Genomic DNA, 23,937 nt, shown 5'->3' with positions numbered 1-23,937 from the left:
GTTTTAATCACAGTAAGATTTAAATATGCCAAATTTAAATATGGTCCAGTCCCAATTACTAAAAGGTATAGAGTATATACCAGAGAATATTGTACTTTTCATAGCTGGAAGATATATCAATGATTTTCTTTCACGTAAGTTCTCCTTCTTCTTTTTTCCCCACCTTAGGCAATTGTGGTTAAGTGACTTGCCCAGGGTCACACAGCTAGGAAGTGTTAAGTGTCTCAGTCAAAATTTGAATTCAAGTCCTCCTGACTTCAGGACTGGTGCCCTATCCACTGCACCACCTAGCTGCCCCAGCTTTCTGTCTTCTTAAGGCACACTTAAAGCACACTCATTGAAGGCCTTAATAGATCATTTTCATGAGTTGGTAAAGCAAAAACAAAATGCTGAATCTTTTCAAATTTATCTTGTTTGGTCCTGGACAGCATCCAAATAGAGTCTATCATCAGAACTAGACTAGAAAGAAACCTTTCTAGTTTGGTAGGATCATCTAGGGCTTATCTATTTTTGGCTTAACCTTCTCAGGATCAAGTATCAATACACCTTGATAAAGCATGGTACAATTCAGAACACATTGGTTGGAAGTCAAGAAGATCCAAGTTCAAATTTTGCCTCAGATATTTAATAACTGTGACTCTGAGAAAGTTATTTAATCTCTTTCAGTCTCAATTTCCTCATTTGAAAATATGGATAATAATTTCTGCCTCCCAGAGTTGTAAGCATCAAATGACATTATATAGATAAAGTAATTTCCAGTCCTTAAAAACCTATATAAATGCTAGTTATTATGATTATGGTGATGATAATGAGGTTTCAGTTAAACACTTTAGTAGGTGATTTTGGATATATCTATAATCTATGTTCCTATCTATCTATCTATCTATAGCTTGATCAAGGAACAAAGGAAAAGTCCTTTCCTTGATATAATTTATCTCCATTTGGGAATAAAGGTCAAAAAGACATGAGAAATATATGCATATTAGATGTACACTAATATTTCTCTGGAAAATAAGGTGCAAATGATTATTTTGCAAATCATATACATCAGTGCAGAAAAACCTCTGGTATCTAGTATTGAAGTTGTAAAGCACAAATAGACTTAGGTATTTCTCATGAAAGGGGTTAGTTTTGAGTAGTCTTTGGAAGGAGGGAAGGGATACAGTTCGAAACAGAAAGGAGAATAATTTTCAAAGCATAGATGAGGTTACAAAGACTACAGAGGTAGCAAATAGGAGGTAAAATAGATAGAATGCAGGATTTGGAATTAGGAAAATCTGAGTTTGTCTTCCCTCTCATACTAGCTCTATCATCCTGGGCAAGCCTTTGAACATCTCTCAGCCTCACTTTTCTCATCTGTAAAATGGGAATTAATAATAGCATCCATTTCATAAAGTTGTTATGAGGATCAAATGAGTCAACATATTATAAAGAGCTTCTCATTTCTTAAACTTCTATAAAAATTGTAATGGTGGTGATTTTGATGATGATGATGAGGAGGAGAATGATGATGAAAGAGGTAAATGAACATGCACAGCTTGGCTAGAATGTAATATTCATAATGGGAAGCATAAGCAATAAAGGAAGAAATATAAAGGGGGAGGGCCTTTAGTACATGGCAGTGATTTAGGATTCTTTTTACAACATGTGTAGGTCCAAATGTTTAAATTTGCCATAGGAGAAAATTAGAGTACCTTAACATTTGGCCAGATGTAGCTGATGGCTCAGTGAATAAAAGACTGACCCTGTATTCAAGAAGTCCTAAATTCAAATCCAGCTTTAATTCCCAGCTGTATGATCATGGGCAAGTTAGTTAATTTATGATTGCCTGACAAAATGGATCCATTGGAAATCCATTGGAGAAGGAAACCACCTCAGTACCTTTGCCAAGAAAACTAAATGGGGTCCTGAAGGATCAGACACAGCTGAAATACACAATAATACACATATGGCCAAACTTCAAGAGACAATATTACACAAGAGAAAGCATACTGGGGCAGCTACATGGCAGAGTGGATAAAGCACCAGTCCTGAAGTCAGGAGGACTTTAGTTTTTAGTTCAAATCTGGCCTCAGACACTTAACACTTCCTAGCTGTGTAACCCAGGGAGGATCTAAAGATTTAAAACTGTTCCAAAGGTCTATAATATGATTTGTTCACACATATAATAGAGTGTTTAATACAAGCTTGTAGTTATTTTGTTATTCGAGTTGTGTCTGATTCTTTGTGACTCTATTTGGAGTTTTCTTTGCAGAGACACTGAAATGGTTTGTCATTTCCTTTTCTAGCTCATTTTACAGCTGAGGAAACTGAGGCAAACAGGGTTAAGTGGCTTGTATAGGGTTACACAATAGTAAATGTCTGAGGCTAGATTTGAATTCTAAGAGATGAATCTTCCTGACTCCAGGCCCAGCACTCTATCCACTGTGCCAAAGCTGTCCAAAGCTTAATAGGGCATCTATTAACAAGCCTTTGAGTTCCTCCTACGAGGCAACTCTATCAGACACTGAGAATAGAACGGTAAAAAGAAAATAATCCTTACATTTGAAAAGATCGCATTCTAAATATGGAAAACAACAAATATCTAAATAAGAATATACAAAATAAATAGGAGGCAGCTGATTGTTAAGCACTTGCAGTTTCAGTCTATTATCTGGATGCTCTGTTATAAGAGAAAAAAATCACCATATTGTAGAAAACAAAGTCAAACCCCAGTAGTTATTTCAATGATCATTTACTAAATAAAATACTGCAAAACAGCCCCAGAATCATATTATAATTTTCCAACAGGTGCCAAACCAGGACTTCCTGGATCATAACTATGACTTTCCTATTTTCTTCACTATATACATTAGTCATACAAACATGGACAAACTATGGCACCAGATTTCAAATGTTTAAGGTTCCCCCAAGTGAAGAACTTAAATATCCACTATTCAAAAATTCTAGTTTCCCTGAATGGACATTACCAGACTTTGACCACCAGAGGACACTAAAGATCTATGTTTTTTTTCTAAGCAAGCAGTGTAACTAGAAATGGTTCCTGAACATAGAAACCATACATCACAAAAATGAAACAATCATTCAAAAACAGATTCTAAGTTTCTTTTTTCCCTTATACATTTACCCCAGGAATATCTTCTCTGGTTGTTAATTGTGCTGGCTTCTGTAAGTAAAGATCATGGCTGGTAGGAGATACATTTATATTTCTTCATTAAGCCTGATACTAATCTTCCACGGTTTTCTAAAGTAGAACTTCACCTAGGATTATTATTAAGTTAAAGAATTCCAAGCAAAAAGATTCTACAAGTCATTTCTTGTCTCCACATTTTTTTTTCCTCTTGACCATCAACAAGGATGTTAAAATCAAAGAAACGTTTTCTATTTTTAAAGAATACAATTTTTAAAAAGACAAGGCAAAATAGCTAGTTTTGATGGCCAATTTTGAGTATTGAAAAGGAATTGAAAATTTTGTATTCATATCATTTTAAGAGGCTAACAATTGGAAAGATTACTTACCTAAGACATCTGTTTACTAGTCCTGATTCTTCACTGAGTAGCCTTCCTTTAGGCTTCAGTTTCTTGGTCTTTAAGCTGAGAAGTTTAAACAATATTTCCTTCAAGTTTCCTTTTGGAATTCAAAACTTTATGGTTCTATGAAATAATGTTTATACTGAGTTCTCATACTGTGGGATGAATTATAAGGAAGCTCTATCTATCCCATTTACAATGGGTGTTTTTGCTTGCTTATTTTTTTTTCCTTAAGACATAGGTAAAAAGGGATGAGTGTTGGATTCCTTTGGGCAATATTAAGGTTAAATTAAGCTTCAGATAAAGATGAGAAACAACAAATTATTCTCAGCTCTTTGTCCTTCCCTTACAAATATAGAAAAAAAATTAGAGAAATCATGCTGAATAATAATAACTATTCCCATTTCTCTAACTTCATAAGTTTCCAAAGTTTTTTGTTTTTTTTTTCCTTCACAACAGTACTGTGAGATTATTGTTCCCATTTTAGATTCAAGGGAACAGAAGCTCAAAGAAATGAAGAGAATTACTGATAAGGAAAACAAAGTAAAGACTACACTCATTCAGAGATGAGGGAATTAAATTAAATGTAACTAGAATTTTTTCCCCCTTCTTCTAATCCTAAAGTCAAGTAAAACTATGTCAGCCTGGCTTTAACAATTTATGGTTTACTAGAATATAATCCAAATCCCTTTCCTCATGCCCGTGTTCATAGTGAGATTTTTATGTATTCTTTATATTTTATGTATTTTCCAGGATACTAATTTGTTTATTTTCTTTGCCCTACTCAACTCTTTGATGAATCAATAGGTTCAATTTAGATCAACTTTCTCCAATTTCACAAGTTAACCAGTTTATAGAAGGGCCTCAATAATTTCTCTGTAATAGTTGTGAAATTAAAAATCTACTGGGAGATTTAGACATATTCCAAGTCTGCTCATCTAAAGGCTAAATATAAGAATGGTCAAAGAATTATAGTGTCAGAAGGGACTTGAGCAGTTATTTCATCAAATCTCTTCATTTTACAAATGAGGCAGTTGAAAAAGGAAAAATTAATCCTCCAAGGTCAAACAGATAACTACTGGAAATGCCAGCACTAGTACCCAGTTTCTTTACCTAGGACACTTTATACCTCAAACTTTTGCCCTTAGGACTTCTTTATGCTCTTAAAAATTACTGGAGACCTTCCTAAGAGCTTTTGTTTGTTGATTATATTTATAAATATTTATTGCATTAAAAATTAAAATTCACCCAATTTTAAAATGTATATTAGTTCATTTTTTAAAAAATAATAAGTTTGTTATATGTTAACACAAATAAGGTTTTTCAATGAAAAATAAGTATATTTTCCAAAATAAAGAAAAAACAGTGAGAAAATGGAATTATTTTGCATATTTCTGCAAATCTTTTCTATCTGGCTTAATAGAAAACAGTTGGATTTTCATATTTGCTTCTGCATTCAATCTGTCATGATATGTTGTTTTGGTTGAAGTATATGAAGAAAATCCACTCTTACATAGATATATAGTTGGAAAAGAAAGGAGCATTTTAATAAGCAAATAAAATTTTTTGAATTATTTTGAAAATAGTTTCTGACCATGCAGATTTCCTAAAAGGATCTCAGAGACCCCTAGTGATCCATGAACTACACTCTGAAAATGTCACATGATACTATAACATTCTTCCTCTTTACAAAAAGCACATTAAATAGACTGCTGGATTTATATTCACAAGTCCTATCAAATTTCATACCAGCTCTCCAACTTTGGGCAAGTCACTTAGCCTTTCAGAAAAAAATCTTGTTTGTAATGGGTCAAGATTGCTCCCTGAGTTTTCCAGAGTTAGTTGAGAGTAACTAGACTTCCTTAAGAAATTGCAATCCCAACAAAGCACTCAGTCATTAAGAGAATAAGCTTCAGAATAGAGTCATCCCAATGTGTTCAAGGTTGCAGGTGAAGAGATGGAAAATCCAGAAAATAAGCTGAACAGAGTCCATCAACAGAGACTGAAAGAAAACAACTCATTCATCCAACTAGTTAAATGAAGCAGGATTTGAAGTCAGGTCTTTTCATCTCCAGATCCAGCACATTACCTAGCTGTGAACGAGGAATAGTGTAAAGGAAAGCAACTAGAATCTGGTATAAAAAGAATACATTAGGCCAATGTTTGGGATATAATAGCCCAGACTGCATTGAAAAGAGGATCATTGATGGTTATATGAAGGAGTTCCTTAAGCTTGGTATTCATAGCATTAATACTTAATACTATATGGTCATTTTTCCTAAGAGCTGACATCTTTTCTACCTCAAAATAGGACAATAAATTAAGCACTGTAATAAGTCTATAGGAGGACCATCATCTTAGGGTTGCAAGCTAACCTGCAAAAATGCTAAACCAACTTAAGAAAATTAACCTCCAAATAAACCAGCTTGAGTCCAAAACATTTGTACAATTTAGGGAAGTTATTGATAGGGGCAAAGATCTTACTCAGGCATATCTGATTCGTTCCTCACCAATGGTGCCAGAAAAGTGGGAAGTAGGAAAGTAAAAGTCTAAGGAATTCTAGTACATAAGGTTTCAGACATAACATATTACATAACAATAAATGAGTGGGGATGGGAGTGACAATCAAAAATAGGAATGTAATGATAATAAATTTATGCACTCAATAAATATTTACTAAGGACTTAATATGTTCTAGGTACTTTGCTAAGCACAGAAGATGCAAAAAAAAAAAAGGCAAAAGACAGTCCCTACTCTCAAAGAGCTCCCATTCTAACATGGAAGACAACATATAGCATGTCTCATGGAAAATTAGGCATGAAAAAAACACAGATGAAGTAATTAAGACTCAAATTAGGTTAACTGACTTGTCCAAATTCACATAGCATTGCTGGCATTCCCATTCTAAATCCAAGACTTTTTTTTAACCATATCATCACTTCCTCCCCCCGCCCACTTCAAAAATGATCATGCTTAACCCAAATTTATAAAGCATTTTAGGGTTTGCAAAGTGCTTTACAAATGCTGTTTCATTTCATTCTCACAACAATTCCATGGAGTAGACAGCAAGAAGTATTTGTTAAGCACCTATTTTGTACCTGATGCTGGGCTAGGAAAGAAACCCAAAAGACAGTCCCTGTCCTAGAGGAGTTGGCATTCTAAAGAGAGAGACAACTTGTAAATAAAACTTAAGTTTTGCACAAAAAAAATTAAGTCCTAGTATTAAGGGATATTGGGGAAAGCTTCCCATAGAATGAGCTAGAATTTTGGCTAGGAATTGAGGGAAGATAGAAGGTACGGATGAGAAAGAACAAGGTATTGCAGACAGCTACTGAAAATGCTAAGAGCCAAATGGTGCTTTGTTTAGGGTACAACTAGAAGGCCAAGATGTGGAGGAAGGGGAAATATAAGGGTGATGTGGTATAAAAACACCTGAAAAGCATGGGGAAAAATTTATTTTGAAAAGTTTTAAGAGTCAGAGGATTTGATCCTGGTTACAGAATAAGTCAGACCACTTTAGGAAAATCACTTTGGCAGCTGAATGGAGGATAGGTTGGAGTGGGAAGAAGCTTGTGGCAGGCTGAACAGTGGACTACTTCAACCTGAGTGGATGAGGACTTATATCAGGGTGTTGGTAGGATCAAGAGATAGAAAAGAATATGAGAGATGTTTCATAGGTGAAATTTCCTTAGAAATTTCCCTTCCACATGGGGAGTGAGAGATAATTAAGAGTCAAAGATAACACCTAGGTTGAAAAATACATTTCCATCCTGTCTTTTGCTCATGCTCTCTTCCATATCTCAGGCAAGGGTTAATTAAAAGCTTTAGAAAAAAGTTTGTAGACTCTGAGACTAAATCATCAAGTTAAAGTTGACAGATTGCAGCTGTATTTGGGTTAGATTATATTACGTCTCTGCACAGTCAAAACATATAACACTAAACAATTCATTTAGCTACCTGTTAGCTTCCTTACTAGGTTATACTCCAGGTGTTATCTTGTAGCCCTCACATGTCTATACTCTAGTCTGGTTTAATTTTTACGAATTCACAGCTAAGTTTTGTTTTTCAGATAATTAATGAAGCCTTGGGAAAATGCATTTCTCTTGAGAACACCACAGCTGTTCTGGAAGAGTGTGATGGTGGTAGCAAGGTATGTTGTAATGGGGTTTTCTATAATGCTTACTGAAACTGATGGGTTAAGACTATGGTTCTTCCCTCATTTCAAGAAATGAATCATTGGCTTTCTATACACCAAAGGAACTATGTGTGTATACAGCAAGCCTGTGACCAGTGTCAAAAAGTTTATAGCCATTTTGCTCACATCACCAGGTCCTAAGTGGGCTCTCCTTAGCATCTGAGAAAATACCACGTCCCAACCACTGACATAGAAGGTGAGTGGTTCAGAGGAACTGGAGAGAGTTCTAAATCCCCTCCATGCCCTTGCCTAAGAAACATTAAAGAAATCCCAGACTCTGAGTCATGATGGGGATCCCCTACTATAAACTTTACCAAATGAAAGATAGGTTGGAGAAAGGTCAAACACTCTCTTGATTCTGGATGATAACTTTGAATGACCTCTATTCCCTATCCCTAATACAATCTGCTAGGGCAGTCAATAAAAATTCTGCTTTATGTTACCAAGTAAACAGAATGAATGGCTGACTGGGATTAAATTGAGTCAGACTTGACCCACAGGTAGAAAGGGGAAGAAGAAACAAGGGTGAAATGAGGACTTTAGGTTTTTTTTTACTCCAACAATATGAAAACAATTTCCCAATACAAGATTTCTAGACCAATTATTTTTATTTCTAATATATCTCCTCTCAGATTTTTATCTAGAAAAAGTGCTTAGATTTTCAGGATTGTTACCTACGCCCAGAATAGAGACTAAGGTGGAATGATTGGAGCTTTTCTCCATAGCGCTGAAGGACCTGACAACTGGCCTTTAAGAGAAATGATGGAGTTCAACACCCAATTAGCAAAATAAACCAGTTAAAATAAGATGCTACCAGATGGTTAGGATGAGCTAGTTTCTTCTCTCTTTCTGGTATCCCAAAGGAATTCTGACTCCTTTGGCTCCTCATCCTACTTCAATCACCTGAGGGTGCAGTTTAAACCATTTGCTCTGAGTTTATGGTACTTGCTCTGCAATGAAAAATTCCTATGTAAGGCTAAACCTATTCTCATTTCTAAAATGAATATCTTTACCTGGCTATAAATTATTCTTCATAGAATCTGGAAAAGAAAGGCCTTGGGTTGTAATCTTTCTGCTCTAATTGGAGTCTTCTTGCAATTTAGGGGACATTATTCCTGGAATTTGATATTTGGAGAAGGTATGGAGAGAGAATGTCTTAGAAGGGTGATCTGAGAAAGACAGAAGGGATAAGAAACCAGAGCAAACAGTTTATAAGTAACTATTGCTTATCAAAGTAGAGGAGGAAGTTTTTTTGTAATCATGATTGACTCAATGCCACTCTTGATGAACTAACCCATTTTCTATATCCCAGCAGCAACAAAATCAAGAGTGTGATGGTCATGGAAATCCCAAGAATGAGTTGGACTCACATCATCCAAAATTCCCTTTATTTCTGTCCAGGAAACTCAAAACAATGCCCTTTTACCATTAACTAGAGCCTTACTAGATAGTTCCTCTTCTTGCTCACACCACAAAACCTATTGCGATAGATAGCTCCCTGAATAAAATTCTTTGAAGCATACAGAAGAGAAAATAAAGCTTTGGCAGCAGCTGACCACTGGCCTACTTTAGAGTCATAGGCTGCTAGAGCTGAAGCAGTTGGAGTCTATAACATGTAAATCCATCCCTTCCTAGCCATGCAAATTAACACAAGTCAAGGTCCTAATAATTTGGACAGGCAGGTGGCAAATAAAACATATAATCAGAATTGAAAAGATGAGCTTCTAGCCCAGGACTATATTTCTTTAAACTGGTACTGTTCCCTAACACATATTACATAGGTAATGGAATACTTGGTTGAGATGGAAAGACTGGGGACGAATCCAGACTTTGAGGAATTTCATAGATGGTATAAACACTTATTAGGACTTGCCTTTATGATAGCAAATTGTAAATAGAAACTAGTTGCATGAATGGGTAGAGGAATAAAACAAACTTTCTAAGGGACGGTGATTGTTGCTGATGATATTCCCCTAATTATTTCCACAGTCTCAAAACTTCAACTATACTTGGTTAAAACTTATTAAACAGGGAGACAAGTGCTTAGGGCCTGTCTCTGTTGTAGGAGACCTGAGCCTGTACCCTTGTGATAACAGAAACAAAAAGCTGAAATGGTTACATAAATTGATAGGAGTCCTTCATCCAGGACAGGTAAGTAAAATTATTATGCCTATTTTTTAAAAGCTTGTTCAGCTTTCAATAAAATCAAATATAGAATACTATTATAAGCTTCCTAAATCATGTGGTTTACATTCATTTGTTATAATGGAGGTTCCATAAAGATTCATGGAGAGAGGCAAATATATACATTTTTAATGGTTGCCTTAGTCATTCTCCCCTTCTCTTTTACTTCTCCAGAGAAACCCCATTATTCCAGCTGCAGTCAGGTTCCATCAATCACACTGCTGCCATCATCTTTGTTTCTAAGAGCTGTTTCTCTTAGTTAATAACATGATATTGAGGCCTATAGACTGGAATGAAAACCTCACCTCTTCTGAGATGATCTCTTAGGCAGTGTTTGGATAATCTAAGACACTCAGGAGCCTGCTCTATACTAAATTGGAACTAAATGGGGTTGGCTAATCTCTGCTCTCATAACCCTTGCTATCCTTATTCTTACATAGATGTCCTCTGGTATCTAGGGCTCTCATGTTCTCTCCTACCTTTCCCTTAATGAGAACTATTTGTATATACATCCACAAGTGTAAATATAAATAACTGGTCGGGTTCCACATTTTACTTCTTAAAGGAGCAATTGCATTGTAACAAGAGACAAAGTTATGAATCAAAGAAATGATACTTAGTGATAGAATTTCAAGACTTTTACTTGGGAAAAGGTGAGGGGTATAAAGGAAAGATGATGTTTCTTAAGTCACATTTGTAGGCAGACATATTTTTCCCGGTGGGTAAGACCTTCCTGAAGATAGTTCAGGGCCAGTTCTAGAAAAAACTTGTGCACTGGAAAAATTTGTCTTTGGTACTCACCCACTCCTTTTGATGCTTTTGCCAAACAGTCATTCTATTAACAAAATCTTCCAGCTGTCTACTGTGATGTCATACTATAGCTGGGCAAATCTATTCCTGATTTTCTCTTATTTCAAAAACCATCTTATATAGAATTTGAGAAATATATGGTACCTTAAGGATCATCTAATTCAATTTTCTCATTTTACAGATGAAAAAACTGAAGCTCAAAGAGAAACTGAATAACTGAGTTATTCAAAACTAGCTGAATAGATAGCTAATCAATAAAATAACTGGTTAATGGCAAAATCAGAATGAGAATCTAGGTATTCTGACTTCTAATTCTGTGTTCTCTGTACTGTATCATACCATCTTCCATACAATTTGGGATTATTTTGTTTAGCTAGTTCATTATTAGGTATTATTTCATGTAATTTGTCCATTAACATCCTTCTTACCTAAAACTGACAAGGGCTGTAAGGAAACAGAATGCAGAACAGAAGGAGTAGGGGGTGAGGATTAAAATAAGAAAAGGGTATAAAGGATATTGCCCTGGACTGATGGGATATCATACAAGGGAAGCTAGGGGAAGGTGGGAAGTGGTCTCCTCCTTACTTAAGACTCTGATCTATGTGAGGGTGACAAAAAGTATTACTGAGTTAATCAGACAAATGAAACCCTGCTAATATATAAGCTGAGCCATTTTAGCTAATAGAATGTTAGAAAAATTTTATGTACTTGAAATTGTTTCATAGAGGCTTAAAAATGTTCCTGTTTCCAGAAGGCTTGCAAAAATATTTACAAATGGCAAGGATTTCAGGTATCATGGCAGCACAACAGTAAAAGATATTTGGAAATACACTGAACTTTTGGCAGCCCAAAGGAATAGGAAACACATGACTTAGGATACCTTCAAATAGGACTGAGCATTCTAAGGCACTTATCTTTTTTTAAAACCTTCTTTTGCTCAAGCACAGATTTTATGCTTTCAAATCTTTGTTCCAAATTCACTGATGAAAGAAAGGAGACTACTTAATACAAATGTTCTTAATATGGGGTCATTGGAACCCCCTAAAATCTGTGGATAGATTTCAGGAGGTCTGAGATATTGTATGTAAAAAAAAAATTACAACTCTTTTCCCATAAGTGATTTCCTTTGTAATCTTATACATTTTATTTTCTGCATTGAAAACGTGAAAAAAAGAGTTCATAGGTTTTTATCAGAATGCCAGAAGTCCATGACAGAAAAATAAGTTAAGGACCACCAATTTAATGGAAAGAGGACAAGAACAAGTAAAGTTCAAGTATCTAGCTATGTGACCTTGAAAAAGTCATTGGTCAGAAAAAACTGTGGTCAAGAAAAATATAATAAGAAAAGGCTAGAAATCCAATAAAATGTATAAAAAGCCTCACACATTCCCTGACATAGCAAAGAGGTAGGGCAAACAATCAGTTTGCCAGGAGAGTTGTCTATGAGAGCTACCAGAAAGAATTATAGCATACTAATGATCTCACTTTCATCATGTATATAATGCAAAGGAAATTTTGCAATTACATTTAGACATGGGAGTATTCTTGCTTTTGCCCTGTACCAAATAACAGATATTTTGCACAAAGTGCAGATAAATCTCTTCTCTGGATAAGGAGATAAAAAGATAGATGATGTCTTTCCCTTCTTTAAATAAACTGAAAAAATGAAAGGCTCCTAGAAAAATAAAGGAAATGCTTCAATGTAAAGCAAACTGAAAAAATGAAAGGCTCCTAGAAAAATAAAGGAAATGCTTCAATGTAAAGCAAAGATGATAAAGGGAGCTAAAGAAGCAGAAAGAAATTTTTATCTGTATCAGGAGGTTAAGGGTGGAATAATGTGATGTGAAGAAATGCAGAGAAAGGCTACAGAATGCTTGGAACTAAATACTAGGTATCAAGTTTTTCCAAGAGGAAGAAATTAGACCCTTTGAAACAGCTTCTTATAGTCCAAAGAATAATGTGGATTCACAGGAGCCATAAAAAAGGGATAATCTTTTATTGGTCAAAGCAAAAAGTAATAGTAGTTTTGAGTGGTAACTCCCTTCTGAGGATATAAAATTATATACTGGTTAATCTGACCAAAAATATTGAGAGATTTACTGTATTTGGGCAATGTATCCAGAATATGACTGAGAACCTCCCAAGACTTGTCAAAACTGACAACCACTACCCACTTCTGGTGATTCATGTGGAGATGAATGATAATTCCAGAAGGCACTAAGAATTATTCTGAGCATGAAACTGAGTATTTTAGAAGTATAGATGGCATTTTCATCATTGCTTCCAATTAAAATAAGGGCCTTCATAAGAGAAAGGTAAAAAGTGAGAAGTGAAAAGCTGGGTAAGCTGATGTCTGAAATATTTCTGGATTAAAGCTTAAAATATAGAAATGCTTAATTCTTGACCAGCAGTGATGTGTAATTAACAGGGGTCTAGTGAATATGAAGTCTTCAAACTAAAAAAAGAAGGGGAAAAACTGCTCATATATATTTTCCAAGTTAGATGTCACAAAAAATAACAGGTAGAATATAGAATTTGGAAGAATAACATCAGTAGATAGAACCACTAATTTGCAGGAGACAATATCAAACAAGACAGCTAGTAATAAAATCTATAGCCAGCAAAAAAACCCCTGACCTGTAATGTCTCTTTGCCAATAAATTTAATTGTATAATATGTAAGGTGAACTAGAAATCCCTAATGCAAGGAAATAAATTCAATGTCTTAGGGTTTTAAGTGTTGGGATAGGAGTCAGGATTGGAATGTCACTATGGAAGAGTATTCTCCATTAGATAGGAATAGGGCAAAGAAGGGGGAAAAAAAGAAAAAAAGAAGGGAAGGAAAGTGAAAAGAAAAGAAAAACAAAAGGGATATTGTCATGTGAGTGTACTCTAGACCATCTGGAGAGAGGGTAAAAATAAATGAAGAATTTGGGGAACAGGACTCAATCCTAACATGGATCCTGTGATTTTTTTAAAGTTATGTTTGGGGCAAGAGGAAGATGAAAGGAGGAATATCAATCAATCAGCAGATATTTATTAATCACTCACTATTTACCAGACTCTAGGCTAAGTATGTAATTAGTGCTAAAGAGAAATAAGATGATTTATCTGGATAATTGAAAGAAAACAGAATTATTTAACTCATTTTATTTCTCTTTGCCAAAAGGAATAATATTTGGTTGGGAAAGGATAGAATAATAACAAAAAAGGCTAATAGGCAGGTGAAATCCAAGTAATTGAGGAGAAATCAAGAAAACAAGTAGCTATCTTCAATGAATTAAAGCCACATAGCTCATAGAAGCCACATTTAAGACTGGTAGATGGGATTGCTGAACCTCTCACTGTCTGAAAGAGCATAGAGAACATGAGAGGTGCTACAAAACAAAAAAAAAAAGATAAATTCTTAGTTTTCAAAAAAGAGGCTAGGCCAGAGTTTTCACTATACACGTTGGTAAACTTGACTTCAAGTCCTAGCAAAATTCTCAAACGTTATTGAAAGAATGGTTTGTACACATTTAGAAACGGAATTGGTGGTGGATAGTTTCATCAAAAACAGTTCATGTCAAACTAACCTCTTTTGCTTTCACGACATAATTGATAGACTTATGGATTGAGGATTTTTTTAGACAGTTCCCAATCTTTTTGAATCTGAGGCTCCTTTTTATTAAAAAAAATTTTTTTCTCCAAAGCCTACCTGATGGTAGCATGAATGTTTCAATAAGCTCACCTTTTCTATATCTTGGCACCTTACTTTCTTCTTCCTTTAACTTTTATACTATGCCATTAATAAAAATACAATGTATTCATGGTCTGAAATAGAATTCCAAAAAGTATCATCTTCTTCTAAAATATAAGGCTATGAGATGACTATATACAGCAGAACTGTAACTACCAATTTTGGTGCCTGGGGCAAGCAACACTAATAGACCTTTAAGACATCTTTTGAATTCATTAAGTAAAGTTAACAAAAGTATCTAGGACTTGAATAGGAACAACAATTAGTTTCTATCATGGTTCACACGTTAATATTATTAATAATGTGCATAGTTTAGTAGCTTTATATTTTAACTTTTTTTTTTTTTTTTTTTTTTTTGCCAGCGAGGTACTTAGCTTCTAGTCAGTAAGCAAATGTTTCTAATTCCTGAAAAATTGCATGTGTTAAATGTTTATGTCCTCTAAATTTAAAAACCTGAGGCAAAATTCTCTTCCCTACCATAGTCATTGCTCTCATAGTATGTATAATGTGGCACTCTGACATATAAAGAAGGACTCCCTTCGACTCTCTCTCCCTCCCTCCCTTTTTATCTTGATTCCCCCTCTTTTTCCTTCCCTTCCCCCTTTCTCCTTTCCTCTCCCTTCCCTCTCTCTCTTCCTTCCTTTGCTCCCTCCCTCCTCTCTCCTCTCTAACTTCCTTAGAAAAACTTGGAAACATTTTTTTTTTAATTCTGTCCACATGACATTTAAAATTTTAAAAACTCTTAAACATTTTTCCACATTTGGCAAATGCCTTTTGATTATCTTATTTCTACTTAAAATACATTTATAATAATAATAGCACACTACAGGGTCATCATTATAATATAAGAATTAGTAGTTTCCCCCTCCCTAACATGAAGATCAAGTCAAGGAAATAAATTTGCAGACTGAAAACCCCAAGCCAAATTCCAACAAAACAAACCAGGAACTAGAACAGAGTAAGGCTTTGATAGCTGACACAGTAAAGTTGAACTGAATAATAAAGCAAACAGTCCCTCAAAAACTCAGTGATAGTATGAATTCACCCAGTGACATGTGACCTTTAGTAAGCCATGTAATCCTAAAAGCTAGAGCATGAGCAGCAGCTCTCTCCACTACCCTCTCACACTACAAGGAAAGGAGTCATAACCTTGGTACATTGTTTGTAAAAGGTCATTGACCCTGATGAAGTTTCTGTTAGGTACTTTCAAAAATATACCTACAAAGAGCCTGTTACAATTTCACTCTGCCTCCAATGACTCACTGGGGAAAAAGTGACATTTTGGGAGAGGTCATAGCTTCTTCTCTAAAGGATAATAAAAATGTCACCTCTCACCTTGAAAAGTCAAGAATAAATGATAGCAAATTGTTATGGAAAGTGGACAGTCATTAACTCCTGTCCAGATTATGTTCCAAAACATCCTATCGATATGGGATATTTTAGTCCCCAAATGACACTTCCTTATAAAAAACAGTGGCATAAATGATGGTTATGATGATAGGATCATTGATTTAGAATAGGAGAAGATCATAAAGGTAATGGAATCCAGCCTCCTCTTTTTACAGATGTGGAAGAAGATGCAGTGCTCTTTTTTGACTCAACCAAGTCATACAGTTGGGAAGTATCTAAGGCAGGATGTGAAGTCTTCCTACATCATGCTACCTTTCTCTACCACACTACTTCTATTTCCAAACAAGCCCACAAAGGCCCATCTTAACACATGATTACCTGCCTAAAGTATAGTTCTATTGCACCTGTTCTTAATGACCATTTACAATTTTGTTTCTAATAGAATTATTTTCCCTTGTTGCAGATAGGAAAGCCAAAAACAAAATTGTTTTTATTAGGAATTTTTTCTCCTTTAGTTCCAAAGAGGAATGCCAAAAACGCAATTGTTTTCATTAACATTTAGGGGCAAGGCTCTATCAGGCTATAAGATCTTGAGCATTTTTAACTTAATAACTCCATCATATTGTTTTTTTTTGATCTTCCACTATTTTTTATTATATATATATATATATATTATAATTTTATCCTTGTATTCATTTTTCCAAATTACCCCCCCTCCCTCTATTCCCTCCCCCCGACGACAGGCAATACCATACATTTTACATGTGTTACAATATAGTCTAGGTACAATACATGTGTGTGAATATCATTTTCTTGTTACACAATAAACATTAGAATCCGAAGGTACATGCAACCTGGGCAGACAGATATTAGTGCTAACAATTTACATTCCCCTCCCAGTGTTTCTTCTCTGGGTGTAGCTACCTCTGTCCATCATTGATCAACTGGAAGTGAGTTGGATCTTCTTTATGTTGAAGATTTCCACCTCCATCAGAATACATCCTCATACAGTATTGTTGTTGAAGTGTACAGTGATCTTCTGGTTCTGCTCATTTAACTCAGCATCAGTTGATTTAAGTCTCTCCAGGCCTCTCTATATTCCTCCTGCTGGTCATTTCTTACCGAGCAATAATATTCCATAACCTTCATATACCACAATTTACCCAACCATTCTCCAACTGATGGACATCCATTCATCTTCCAGTTTCTAGCTACAACAAAAAGAGCTGCCACAAACATTTTGGCACATATATGTTTCTTTCCGCTCTTTAGTATTTCTTTGGGATATAATCCCAGTAGTAGCGCTGCTGGGTCAAAGGGTATGCACAGTTTGATAACTTTTTGGGCATAATTCCAGATTGCTCTCCAGAATGGCTGGATTCTTTCACAACTCCACCAGCAATGTATTAGTGTCCCAATTTCCCCACATCCCCTGCAACATTTGTCATTATTTGTTCCTGTCATCTTAGCCAATCTGACAGGTGTGTAGTGGTATCTCAGAGTGGTCTTAATTTGCATTTCTCTGATCAATAGTGATTTGGAACACTCTTTCATGTGAGTGGATATAGTTTCAATTTCTTCCTCTGAGAATTGTCTGTTCATATCCTTTGACCATTTATCAATTGGAGAATGGTTTGATTTCTTATAAATTAGGGTCAGTTCTCTATATATTTTGGAAATGAGACCTTTGTCAGAACCTTTGTTTTTAAAAATATTTTCCCAATTTGTTACTTCCCTTCTAATCTTGTTTGCATTAGTATTATTTGTACAGAAACTTTTTAGTTTGATGTAATCAAAATCTTCTATTTTGTGATCAATAATGATCTCTAGTTCTCCTCTGGTCATAAATTCCTTCCTCCTCCACAAGTCTGAGAGGTAGATTATCCTCTGTTCCTCTAATCTATTTATTATCTCCCTCTTTATGCCTAAATCATGGACCCATTTTGATCTTATCTTGGTATATGGTGTTAAGTGTGGATCCATATCTAATTTCTGCCATACTAATTTCCAGTTTTCCCAACAGTTTTTTCCGAATAATGAATTTTTATCCCTAATGTTGGAATCTTTGGGTTTGTCAAAGATTAGATTGCTATAGATGTACCCTTTTTTGTCCTTTGTATCTAATCTGTTCCACTGATCTACCGGTCTATTTCTTAGCCAATACCAAATGGTTTTGGTGACTGCTGCTATATAATATAGCTTTAGATCAGGTACACTTAGACCACCTTCCTCTGGGTTTTTTTTCATTAGTTCCCTTGCAATTCTTGACCTTTTATTCTTCCATATGAATTTTGTTGTTATTTTTTCTAGGTCATTAAAATAGTTTCTTGGGAGTCTGATTGGTATAGCACTAAATAAATAGATTAGTTTGGGGAGTATTGTCATCTTTATTATATTCGCTCGGCCTATCCAAGAGCACTGAATGTCTTTCCAATTATTTAAATCTGATTTTATTTTTGTGGCAAGTGTTTTGTAATTTTTCTCATATAATTCCTGACTTTTCTTTGGTAGATGGATTCCCAAATATTTTATACTCTCAACATTTGTTTGGAATGGAATTTCTCTTTGTATCTCTTGCTGTTGCATTTTGTTAGTGATATATAAAAATGCCGAGGATTTATGTGGATTTATTTTGTATCCTGCCACTTTGCTGAAATTTTGAATTATTTCTAGTAGCTTTTTAGCAGAGTCTTTGGGGTTCTCTAAGTATACCATCATGTCATCTGCAAAAAGTGATAGTTTAATTTCCTCATTTCCTACTCTAATTCCTTGAATCTCTTTCTCGGCTCTTATTGCCAAGGCTAGCGTTTCTAGTACTATATTGAATAGTAATGGTGATAGTGGGCAACCTTGTTTCACTCCTGATTTTACTGGGAAAGGTTGCAGTTTATTTCTATTGCATATTATGCTTACTGACGGTCTTAAATATATACTCCTGATTATTCTAAGGAATAATCCATTTATTCCTATACTCTCAAGAGTTTTTAGTAGGAATGGATGTTGGATTTTGTCAAATGCTTTTTCTGCATCTATTGAGATGATCATATGGTTCTTATTAATTTGATTATTAATATGGTCAATTATATTAATAGTTTTCCTAATATTAAACCAGCCCTGCATTCCTGGAATAAATCCTACTTGATCATAGTGTATTATCTTGGAGATGATTTTCTGAAGTCTTTTTGCTAATATCTTATTTAAGATTTTAGCATCAATATTCATTAAGGAGATTGGTCTATAATTTTCTTTCTCAGTTTTCGATCTACCAGGTTTAGGTATCAGTACCATGTCTGTGTCATAAAAGGAATTTGGTAGGACTCCTTCATCCCCTATTTTTTCAAATAATTTATATAACATTGGGGCTAATTGTTCTTTAAATGTTTGGTAGAATTCACATGTGAATCCATCTGGCCCTGGGGATTTTTTCCTGGGGAGTTGATTAATAGCTTGTTCTATTTCTTTTTCTGAAATGGGACTATTTAAGCAATTTATCTCCTCCTCTGTTAATCTAGGGAGCCTATATTTTTGGAGAAAGTCATCCATTTCACTTAAGTTATCAAATTTATTGGCATAAAGTTGGGCAAAGTAACTCCTTATTATTTCTCTAATTTCCTCTTCATTGGTGGAAAGATCCCCCTTTTCATTTGTAAGACTATCAACTTGATTTTCCTCTTTCTTTTTTTTTGATCAAATTTACCAAAGGTTTATCTATTTTATTGGCTTTTTCATAAAACCAACTCTTGGTTTTATTTATTAATTCAATAGTTTTTTTACTTTCAATTTTATTGATTTCTCCTTTTAATTTTTGTATTTCGAGTTTAATTTTTGGTTGGGGGTTTATAATTTGGTCTTTTTCTAGCCTTTTAAGTTGTAAGCCCAATTCGTTAATCTTCTCTTTCTCAATTTTCTTCAAATAAGCCTCTAAAGATATAAAATTTCCCCTTATTACTGCTTTAGCTGCATCCCAAAGATTTTGATATGATGTCTCATCATTATCATTATCTTGGGTGAAATTGTTAATTGTTTCTATAATTTGCTCTTTCACCCAGTCATTCTTTAAGATGAGATTATTCAGTTTCCAATTACTTTTTGGTCTATTTACCCCTAACTTTTTACTGAATGTAGCTTTTATTGCATTGTGATCTGAGAAGAAGGCATTTATTATTTCTGCCTTCCTACATTTAATTTTGAGATCTTTATGTCCTAATATATGGTCTATTTTTGTATAGGATCCATGAACTGCTGAGAAGAAAGTGTATTCCTTCCTATTGCCATTCAGTTTTCTCCAAAGGTCTATCATACCTAGCTTTTCTAATGTTCTATTTACTTTTTTAATTTCTTTCTTGTTTGTTTTGTGGTTTGATTTGTCTAAATCTGAGAGTGCAAGGTTGAGATCTCCCACTATTATAGTTTTACTGTCTATTTCTTCTTACAGTTCTCTTAACTTTTCCTTTAGAAAGTTAGATGCTATACCACCTGGTGCATATATGTTTAGTATTGATATGGCTTCATTATTTATGCTACCTTTCAGCAGGATATAGTTTCCTTCCTTATCTTTTTTAACAAGATCTACTTCTGCTTTTGCTTGATCTGAGATAAGGATAGCTACCCCTGCTTTTTTGGCTTTACCTGAAGCATAATAGGCTCTGTTCCAACCTTTTACCTTTACTCTGTATGTATCTCCCTGCTTTAAGTGTGTTTCCTGTAGGCAACATATTGTAGGGTTCTGCTTTTTGATCCAATCTGCTATCCGTCTCCGTTTGATGGGATCGTTCATCCCATTTACATTTACAGTTAAAATTACTAATTCTGTATTTCCTGCCATCGTATTATCCCCAGATTATGCTTTTTTCCCTTGACCCCCCCTGATCCCCCTCCCCGATATTTAATTTACAGACCCCCCTTGTGACGCGCAACCCTCCCTCTTTTTTTTTTTTTTTTTTTTTTTTTTAGGATCCCTCCCCCCTCCCTCCAAGTCCCTTCACTTATTCTCCTTTTCCTTTTCCCTTTTCCTCTCCCCCCTTTTAATGAGGTGAGAGAAAATTCTCTGAAAAACAAATATGTTAATTATTTACTCTTTGAGCCTCTTCTGATGAGAGTAAGATTCACACAATGATTCTCCCCCCTCACTAAGTTCCCTCAGATATGGTGTATTTTCTATGTCTCTTCCTGGGATGTAGTTTCCCTCTTTTTATCACTCCTTCCCCTTTTTCTGAACCAACCTCCTTCCCTTTACTACACCCCCCTTTTTTTCTTTTATATCAGTAAAATCAAATTATCCTTGAGTATTTTTTATATACCCACAACAGAGTTACAGTTCTCAAGGGTTCTGTGTACCTTTTTCTGTTTCTCTTCAGTCTTGTGGATGTAGATCAAATTTTTTGTTTAAGTCTGGTTTTTTTCTTAGGAACATATAGAATTCCTCTGTTTCATTGAATGACCATCTTCTTCCATGGAAAAAGATGCTAAACTTAGCTGGGTAGTTCATTCTTGGTTGCAGTCCTTGATCTTTTGCCTTACGGAATATCAGGTTCCAGACCCTTCTATCTTTTAATGTGGAGGCAGCCAGATCTTGGGTGACCCTTATTGTGGCACCTTGGTATTTAAATTGTTTTTTTCTAGCTGCTTGCAGGATTTTCTCCTTTGTGTGGTAATTCTGCAGCTTAGCCACAATATTCCATGGTGTTCTTTTTTTAGGGTCTATTTCAGAAGGAGTTCGATGAATTCTTTCCACATCTACTTTCCCTTCTGTTTCTATTATCTCTGGACAGTTCTCTTTGATAATTTCCTGTAAAATAGAATCTAGGCTCTTTTTTTGGTCATAGTTTTCTGGAAGTCCAATAATCCGCAGATTATCTCTCCTAGATCTATTTTCCAGGTCTATAGATTTTCCCAATAAGTATTTGACGTTGTTCTCCAGCTTCTCATTTTTTTTGTTTTGTTTGACTGATTCTTGGGTTCTCTGTGAATCATTCATTTCTATTTGTTCCATCCTGACTTTTAAGGAGTTATTTTCTTCTTTCACAGTTTTTAGTTCTTTTTGTAAATGCCCAATTTCGTTTTTAAATGAATTATTTTGCTCTATTGAATTTTTTTCCATTTCCCTAATTTTTTTTTTGAGAATTATTTTCTTTTTCCAATTCAGAAATTCTATTTTCTTGAGACTTTTTTATCTTTTCCAATTCAGAAATCCTACTTTCCTGTGTTTTTTTAACCTTTTCTAATTCACTAATTTTGTTTCCCTGCATCTCCTGTGAATTCTTTATTTTTTCCAACTCTAATTTCAGGACGTTGTTGTTCTCTATCATAGCTTCCCTTTCCTTTCCCCATTTTTCTTCGATCTCCCTCAATTTTTTAAGAGCTTCTTCTAGGAGAGAGTTATGTGATGGGGGGCAGGAATCGTTCCCCTTTAGGTTGTTATCAGCTGATTCTCTGCTGTCAACTTCCTCGGGGTTGGATACCCGCTCTTTCTCTGTATAGAAGGAATCTATAGTTTTTCTAGCTTTTTTGCTCATATTTAAAAAAATGTTTTGGGGTCTGTCCCTGGGGTAGGAAATTATTTACTTCTTTACCAGCTTCCTCCCAGACTGGATGGATGCAATGGCCCCTGCGCCTGAGCTAAGAGAGAGCTCTGGGAGAGAGTTCCCCACCCCCTCCCTGGAAGTGCCTCAGAGGTGATTAGCACTACTGTGCTGCGAGGGCGTAGAATAGTAAAGACAGCACAAAGCCCAGCCTATGTGTCCGGGTGGGGCGTGGATGTCTGCAGCAGGTGACGTTAAAAGCCCCTGTGCTCAAACTGGAAGTGTCTGCCAGAAACCGCGGTCCCTAGTTCAAAGGTTCCGCTTCTCTGGGACTTCCTGGAGCTGAGTTCCACTCCCTCCAGCTAAGCTAGGCAGGGTGTGTTGCCTTGGGCCGTATCCACCCACTTGTCAATCTCTTAACTATTCTCAGGTGGTAGCTGAGGCCACACCCCCTGGTGCTGAGTCTACTGAGTCACCCCCAGGATCGGGGAAAATCTAATTTGAGTTTTAAAATATTTTGGCTTTCTCTTCTGAACTGCTAAATAATTAGCAGAGAAGAGCTAACAGCCTGTGCCAGATTCCTTTACCTCAGTGGCTTCTCTGATCCCAGAGCCCTTCCCAGCGCAATGGGCGCAGTGTGCCCCTACCCCACCGTCTGTGCTGGTCTTTCTTATTCCTCCCCTGAGAACTGACCTTTCCTGTTGAAACTCCAGATTCTCTTCAGCTGGTAAGTCGTGCTTCCAGTCCTTGTGGTATCTATCAGTCCTGAGCTAATTCTGAGACTTAATTTATCTAATTGGTTGTGAGGGAGTGAGGACGTTCACTGAGTCGTGTGTTTCTTCTCCGCCATCTTGGCTCCGCCCCCAACTCCATCATATTGTATAAAAGAAGGCTCCTTTGTAAGGCAGCAAAAAGAATCCATCTCTGTCCATCACTGGATTGTTGTGAATTATGGATCAAAAGCTGAAGTTGTCTCCACAAAAGTCATTGCAACACTAAGCTCAGGCTTCCTTCCCACTCTGAAAATGTGCATGTATTATGCACAAATTGAGTGTTGGTAAAGTGAGAAATATTTAGACAATCAGTTCTTAAATATCAACACATGGGACATCCCATTGGATTGTCCATGAGGATTTTGTTTTTTATCATAGACTAACTTCCTCACACACCAATCATTCCCACACCATTTCTTTCCTATCCATACCAATGCCAGCCAGTATATACTCAAATAATGCAAATTAATTATATTACTTATCTTTAAAAGACATAATTAAGTAGGTAAATTTGAATAAAATATTACAGATTATTTCAAAACCAAATAAGAGCACCTTTGGATTCCACTTGTAATTATTGTGGATAATTGAGAGAAAATTATAATCTGAAAAGCATAAATCCACAGGCAAGGATGGGTAGATTATTTACTATATTTAAGGAGAGATTTCACTAGATATTAAATGATAATATAAACCTCTGCCCTATTGGATCTGTTTCATGAGGATGACATATAGATTGTGATACAAACATACTAGGTCATATACTTATTGGACCATAGACACAGACTTGAAGAAACTTCAGACACCATTTAGTCCAGTTCCTTCATTTTACAGA

The 23,937-nt window shown here is 35.4% G+C and overlaps 1 protein-coding gene across 1 annotated transcript in view; it reads left to right on the top strand.

Moving 5' to 3' along the window:
* GALNT5 (polypeptide N-acetylgalactosaminyltransferase 5) overlaps window positions 1-23,937 on the top strand; it is a 63,979-nt gene that overhangs the window by 38,420 nt on the left and 1,622 nt on the right. Inside the window, exons 8-9 of the mRNA XM_074303413.1 lie at window positions 7,601-7,681; window positions 9,716-9,877. Coding sequence (XP_074159514.1) covers window positions 7,601-7,681; window positions 9,716-9,877 — 243 coding nt within the window. The remainder of the gene's footprint in view (window positions 1-7,600; window positions 7,682-9,715; window positions 9,878-23,937) is intronic.

This window comes from Sminthopsis crassicaudata, chromosome 3, assembly GCF_048593235.1.
Source record: "Sminthopsis crassicaudata isolate SCR6 chromosome 3, ASM4859323v1, whole genome shotgun sequence".
NCBI classification, from domain to species: Eukaryota; Metazoa; Chordata; class Mammalia; order Dasyuromorphia; family Dasyuridae; genus Sminthopsis; species Sminthopsis crassicaudata.
This window is presented reverse-complemented; position numbering and strand designations above follow the sequence as displayed.